This window comes from Hyposmocoma kahamanoa, unplaced genomic scaffold (assembly GCF_003589595.1).
Source record: "Hyposmocoma kahamanoa isolate Upper Pololo Valley unplaced genomic scaffold, ASM358959v1 88, whole genome shotgun sequence".
NCBI classification, from domain to species: domain Eukaryota; kingdom Metazoa; phylum Arthropoda; class Insecta; order Lepidoptera; family Cosmopterigidae; genus Hyposmocoma; species Hyposmocoma kahamanoa.
The window spans coordinates 6,776,007-6,783,805 of record NW_020654466.1 but is presented as its reverse complement, the minus strand read 5'-3'; the positions used below and the strand labels follow the sequence as shown (position 1 = coordinate 6,783,805).

At 36.2% G+C, this 7,799-nt stretch overlaps 1 protein-coding gene across 1 annotated transcript; it reads left to right on the top strand.

Annotated features, from left to right (window-relative positions):
- The first annotated feature begins 4,960 nt into the window (after positions 1-4,960).
- LOC113235689 (aryl hydrocarbon receptor nuclear translocator-like protein 1) lies at positions 4,961-7,336 on the top strand. Its single transcript, XM_026471546.1, has one exon. It carries the CDS (start codon positions 5,150-5,152, stop codon positions 6,707-6,709), a length of 1,560 nt encoding a protein of 519 aa, XP_026327331.1. The 5' UTR covers positions 4,961-5,149; the 3' UTR covers positions 6,710-7,336.
- Positions 7,337-7,799: the final 463 nt, after the last annotated feature.

Genomic DNA, 7,799 nt, shown 5'->3' with positions numbered 1-7,799 from the left:
AAAAGTAATATTGTGAATGGTTGAATAATGTCTAGTTATAGCAATAAAATCGAATATTGTGCGCATCACCCATGGAACTCTAAAATGATCGGGTTATTTAGAAGCTAGTAACGTGGGTTACAGGGTCACAGGTGCTGTTCGAATCATTTTGATTCGATCGATCAGAATCGACACACGTCTACTAAATAGTTCTTGTGACGTCATAGTGGATACAAACAATGCGCCATGCTCGGTTTTCATACAAATTGCTGTACTTGCGGCGTCTATCTAGATAAATTTCTGTGGTTATACTAATACTTTTTCAAAGGAAAAAATAAAATAACGTATTTTCTACAGTAATAAATTTTTTACCAGTTCGATCAAGCGCTCCGATCGTAGGCACGCGCATGCTTCCGTATTATGTGTGCGTAGTAAAAATGGTGACGCCAGAATTTGAAAAATTAATGTTTTAAAACAAAACATCTGCGAATATAAAGTCACAAAGTTATTTCTCAGAAATGGTAATTACTAGCGTCGCCATTTTCACTACTTATACAACTGAACCGAACGGCGGGCGCTCCGATTGGATTTGTCGGCGGACGCAGCGCTCATATCTACTCCAGTGCAAAGGAATAATTTTTATTTAATAAGTAAAGATTCCAAATGACTTCGATTTTTGCTTCGCAAAATCATGAATAACTTTTTCAGAATTTATCACTCTAGACATATTACTGTCAAAGACAATGAAGACAAACTGGTAAATGTTTAGTGAAGCTAAAAAAAATACCATGTGTTATAAATCGTTAGAATCTGCATGAAATACGCTAGTTTTTCTGCATTGAACATACCTTTCCGTAGTTACGTACTACGTATTTTATTTTAATAAGATTCTCTGAAAGCTAAGTTTTGTGAACACAAAAATGTTCATAAAGGGCTATTTGCAATTGATATATGCTAGCTCATTTTATTAAACAAGTTCTGTTGAAAAGATACAAATCTCAGAAACATAATGCAAAAAAAAAATCATTTAGGGTCGTATTCCAGAACTCTATTCAATGCTCAAGTCAGGACTTGAGTATGATTTCTAGTGGTTGAAATCATACTCAAGTCTTGAGCATTGAGTAGTGAGAGTTCTGGAATACGGCCCTTAAACTGTCTTTGTGGATATTTCTTTGTGATTTTTTTAGAGATGAACGTAGTGATTTTCCCAAAACACACTATAAATTGAATAGCGTTTGAACCGTCACCCCGTACATTTGCGTAGCACTTTATTATTTCTTTAAGTAAATTTGTACAATTGTACAGTAAACAGCAAATCAAGGTACACTGTTATTGACGTATCTTGTTCCGTTGCACTGGAGGCGATTTTCGAACAAAAATGTGTAGTCTGATGTGCTGTTGTCCGACGATAATATTATATATAAATTAATTAATATTGATAATAAAGGCTGCTCCATTACTTTTGTGTTCAAGTCACTTGGTCTCTTAAAAAAAGTCGTTTTCACTAAAATCTAAACATGATGCATTTTGTTAAGTTTCCAATAGAAGCTGAATATAGTGAATTTTTGGTTTTTTAAATTGTTGCAAGTAAAATTAAGCAGTACGTAATGACGTTACAATTTGAATGAAATGTTTTAGTTTTTTATAACTTATTTACATGTAGTGATATTTAAATAGATTAACTCGGACTCGGAATTTTTTTTGTGATTTTTATATTTAGACCCGTCACAGTAACTTCTATTTAATTAAATGTAAACGAGCTTTATTGACTACATAACGAACATACCTATTTGATAAATGCAAGATAACGCAATGAATGAATGCGGTGTCTCTTTCTTACTAATGTCGATTTTCAATAAATATAATTCTATCTCCTTTGCACTGCAATCGGTGGAGAAGCAGTGTGACTATATTAAAATCAGAGATCCTGCCTTAGTGTAGCAAGAAAACCGACAAATCCTGCCAGACTCTTAGTGCAGAAAAGGTCAAAATATTGTCTACTTAATATTTAATATAGTAATGGACTAAAAATAGATAAAAAAAAAGAGATATTTTACATTTATATTTTTTATTACAATAACATTATATGTTTTAGAAGAATAATTTATGTCTACTTGTAGAGAAATGAGCAAGGCACAGAAGAAAAATAATATGCCCATTCTAAACTGGGTTCATAAATCTAAGTCATTGTCAACTAATCTTTATTCCATAGGTAACTAAATTACACTTGAAATCGTCATACTGTTTAAATTCCACTACTCATTCGTAAGGCAGATTCCCTGAGAAGAATGAGCAAGAAACTGTAGTGGTTGCTCTTCATAAATAGACATTTGAATACATTTATCAATACAATATTTGAGTGAAACATCTTAAATTGAGAGTAACTACAAGAGCAGACGGGCCACTACCACGGATTTTTGTCATCCAAGTACACAGAAGTTGTATAATAAATCTTAAGTATAAAGTTTTTGTTTCACTATACTAAACCTCTTAGATGGCTTTTGAATGGTAATCGGAATCTTATTATAGAACCGTATACGTTAACGACGACTTTTATGAACAGCTACTTCGTTTTTATTCCTAGTGTTATTGTTATGTCTGTCACAATTTTTCATAAAAAAATTAATATTTTTCTTAACTTATATAACATTTTCACAAATGTACCGTGACGTTACATTAGTGTAAGAATGTTAATCTCTTTAAACTTATCTCTCAAAGACACTCTTAGGGCTAGATTGTAAATTGCTCTGCAGGACAAATATTCTATTAATATATCGGTGGCATTTCCTCAAAGCAAAATGTAGTACGTATATCATAAAATTGTCAACGTACTTGAAGTAAACCAACCTAGCTGTTTCGACGACCGAAAGTTGTCGTATTTTTTGAATCGCGTACACTGCAGACCTCGGAGCCTTCGACTTAGAGCAATAAAAATTACCGCCACCATCCGACACATCTAGATATACATATAAAAATTACGAAATAAAGACATTAACATCGTTACGTTAAGGGGAAACGTCACGGTTTTATGTAATCTAATACCCAATAGATGGCGTTGGTAAGGCTAAATAACAGTTTATTACGATATTCGCAAAATTGGCAGCAAAAGTTATACTTTTATTGTATACGCGATTGGAGGTATTCATGATACATTTAAAATTCATAAAACTTTTCAGATACAATGTTTCAATCAGATAAAAATATCTATTAACAGCTCAAAACTTAGTTACACACACATACAAAGGTATGGTTATTGTTTTTTCAATTCTTTCCGTAAAGGAAAAGGCAAACGTTTCACACCATACAGCCAAGTTTTGGCTGTATGGTGTGAAACTTAAAAATAGGTATTCAGGTGTCCTCTTTATCCTAAGCATGAAAACCGAATGTTTGGAGTTTGAGCCTAGGTCATCTAATTTTTTATATTTTGCTTATATCTATGTTAGAAGTCAGGTTTTTTTCTATATTATTAGTTTGTAAATGTAAACAAAACATAATGAAACTTTTGTACGGTACTTATTTTACTTACAATTTGAGATATATTGTTTCTAGCAGCAATCCTTGCTCTGGCCCAGTGATTTGGGATAAGTTTTGTGTAGATATGATGTATGATTACGTTTTTGTGAACAAAAATTATCTCAGGAAATAAATGATGTTACTAAACTTGTAATAGTCCTCAACTTTTCAAACTTTTGACAAGACTTTCCAAATAATGGCTAGTTGGGCATCGTTTGCGAGGTATTTGGGGGGTGTTCATTACGAATATGGCACTTTTTTCTAAATCCAAGATGGCGGGCACGATTTTTCGAATAATGGCAAGTTGGGTATCGTTTTCAAGATATTTGGGGGTGCTCATTACGAATATAGGTAGCATTTATCTCTAAATCCAAGATGGCGGTCACGACTAAATATATATTCAATACGGGTATCATTTTCGTTGTTTTGGGGGTGTTCATTACGAATATGGCACTTATTTCTAAATTCAAGATGGCGGACACGATTTTTCGAATAATGGCAAGTTGGGTATCGATTTCAAGATATTTGGGAGGGCTCATAACGAATATAGCAATTATTTCTAAATCCAAGGTGGCGAACACGACTCTTCAAATAAATGCAATATGGGTATCATTTTCGAGGTATTTGGGGGTGCTCATCACGAATATGACACTCATTTCTAAATCCAAGATGGCGGGCACGATTTTTCAAATAATGGGGAGTGAGTGGGCAGTGAGTGGGGAGTGAGTGAGGAGTGAGTGGGGAGGGACTTGAGAGCGAGTGGGGAGCGAGTGGGGAGCAAGTGGGGAGAGATAAGGGAGCGAGTGGGGAGCGAGTGAGGAGCGAGTGGAGAGCGAGTGGGGAGCGATTGGAGAGTGAGTGGTCTATGAACAGCTGATTTCGTTGTCCATAGACCACGACGCCATTTTATTCCACTTATAGTGTATTCATTGTCGCACACAATCAAAGATTTGACCGATTTTAATTAATTTTGAAATGATTACAATTATTTCATCATTGGACTTTAAGCGTTAATGTTGGTAGATGCGATAATTAGAAAATGAATATTTTTTTATTGGTAATGTAATATTTACAGGAAAGCAGCCGCAGTGACGAAAATATCGAATTCATTTTGTATGGAAATCGACCGTGACGTTTCCTCTTAAGATTTACAATTCCCCGCGACGCGACTTTGAGTTGCCATAATTGAATTTTTTTTTTAAACCTGTGATAACGCTGAGCTGCCAAATCTGCCAGATCGTATTGCTAATATTGCCAGATCCTGCCAATTTCATAAAACGTCTACCGAACCTGCCAAAGGTAAAACGAAGGTGACAATCCTGCCAAAAAGGCAGGATCCTGCCACATATGGTGACACTGTGTATAATTTTTATCCTTGTGTGTGTTTCATGCAAACAGAAATTATTCGCTCATTCATTCAACTCATTCGTTCGTGTGTCGCACACGAGTGTGGACGCTGCAAGAGGTCGGGAAAAATTAAATTAATACTTGCTTGACTGAATTGAGATGTGGACGATAAATTATTATAATCAAGTTACAATGCAAACCAAAACAATGTAGTGACGTGTTAGTGGCTAGTGTAAACAGGGCGACAATCTTATTGGAATCTTAGTGGATGATGTTGTAAACAAGGGCATTTTGTCTGGTGTCGTATGCAATGACATCCCCGGGGGCTGGTGGCATGCGGCTTAGTATGCACGGCGCCATGCATGGGCAGATGGGGCTCATGCCCCCTGGGGCCGAGTTCGCAGTAAGTGCGGCCGTGTCGCCGCTGCCATCGCGCGGCTATGACATGCACGCTGCCGGTGACTCCTCCTCCGATTCCCGTTCACCTGAGATGCCCTCTCCAAAAGCTAGCGACCGTGAATCTCGGATCATCGCTGAAAAACAACGTCGCAGTCAATACAACTCTCAGATTACCCAAATAACAGGTTTATTACCAGACGTTGTCCACCCTCAGCGAAAGATAGACAAGACGAGCGTGCTGCGGCTTGCTGCGAACAAACTCCGTAATGAACATGTGTTCGGTGATACTATCACATGCCCTCACTTAGAGAGATGGTCGGCAGCTTTCCTCAGATGCTTTGAAATCTTGGGCGGCTTTTTACTCGCCGTCACATGTCGTGGCCGCATATTTAATATTTCCCCTAATGTCCAAGAGAAGTTAGGGTACTGTCCCGTGGACCTCTTGGGTCAAGATGTTTACAATTACATACACCCTGAAGACAAGGAAATCCTCCGCCAACACATTTACCCACAAGAACTGCAATCTGGTTGTGACAAGAGATTATTTAAAAAACATCACAGCTTTCATGTTCGTATAATGAGGGCCGGCGCTAAATCTGATACTCCTCGCTATGAACAATGTCGCATAGATGGCTCACTCCGTAAGTCAGACAGAGCAACTTCAAATGGTGTGCAGGATGAGCAGATTATAAGACGGCAGAGAGTGAGGCACAACAGGACATTTTCATCAAGTGGGAATGATTTTGTCTTTATTGGCTTTGCTCGTGTGTGTTCCAATCCTATGCCACCACAAATTTTACCTCCTACATCTGACTCTGAGTACTGGACAAGACATTTGATTGATGGTCGGATTGTCCAATGTGGTCAGAGTATATCCTTAGCTGTAGGCTATATGACAGAGGAGGTGACAGGGACCTCAGCGTTTTTATTTATGCACAAAGAAGATGTCCGCTGGGTTATTTGTGTGTTAAGGCAGATGTACGACCAAAATAAAGAGTTTGGAGAGTCCTATTACAGACTGATGTCACGATCTGGTCATTTCATTTACATGAGAACTAGGGGTTTTCTAGAGATTGACAAGCACTCTAAAATGGTGCAAAGCTTTGTATGTGTTAATAATGTTATTGGAGAGAAGGATGGTAGGCGGATGATGGAAGAGATGAAGAGGAAATATTCAGTGATGGTTGATGTGGTTAATCAGGAGGATGATAAGGTTTCTACAGATGAAGTGCCACTAGAGGATCCACAAATATTGGAGCACATTGTTAAGCACCTTGTCGGATCCTCAAATGAGACTGTTGATGAACTAAAGCTGGTTGCACCTTCAAAAGAGAATATTGTCAGTGCTATCAAAAATAGTGAGAAAGTTGTCCAAGAAACAGGTGTGCGATTTGAGTCGAGGAAAAGGAGAAAAACAGATTATGATGATGAAAGTGAACAATTAAAACGGCCCAGTAGATTGCAACATTAATAAATGACTGCTGATTTTCATGAACATTAAGTGTTTGTGATTTTGTGTTCCTAAGTATAATATTAAGTGATAAATAAATGTGAGAATCTTTTGTTGTAGCTGACCAAATAGATAGGTATAGACTACTGGAATGAATAAGTCTTACATAAAAGCATGTTGGTCATGCAACTATAGTTCAGTGCCCCCAGATATCAACTAGTGACAATTTCTGTGAAATAAACCTGCTGCAATGCCCCACTGATGTAAGTGTTATAAGGTTGACTCTTACTATTGTATAGATAGCAGCATATCAGGCTACATATTTGATGGATCTTGTTCTGTTGCTGAATATTTGAACAAAAGTGTATTTAGCTTGATGTGCTGTTGACGGCAAATTGTCAGTTATTTTAAGAATTTTTTTGTGTTTGTCTCTTGATTTCTTACATGTTTTGTTATATTTTGTCTTAGTGGACATGTTGTACTAGGAAGCTTTCCTATCTTAATCTCATAGTTGTAAGAAAAATTACTATGTTTACATCAGAAGTTCTCTCAAATGATAACCATTGAGTAATTTTGACTGTCATAATCAAATTAAATGTTATTTACTTTTACCCATTGGACAGCAGGCAGCACAAAACTGTAGGTGGTAAGTTAGATTAGGTATTTATGAAATGCAGTCAACAATTTTTTCTGTGGCAAAAAAATAATAAATGTGTTCAGAGTTAGTAATATCATAAAAGATAAGATAAACCTAGTTTTCTTGTGAGTTAATCATTCAATTGTGGATTGTTAGATGTTTCGTTAATTTTAATTATTTATCAGTTACATAAGAGCACTATTGTTTATCTTTATATTGATTGCTTTATGGATAAATCTAATACATAACGAAAAATAGTAACAATCGACATTAGTAACCATAATAATCTTGACTTTACATATGTGTTCCCTAACATTATGTAAGTTTCTACAAAAAAAGGTGTAACATTTATAATTATAATACATGGATGATATGGTAGAAGCAATACTCACCTAAGTTAATTCTGTAGAATCTGTTGTCATATCTATTTGTTCGTACATATAACTCTTGGTTACCATCTAAAAGAACGTACGA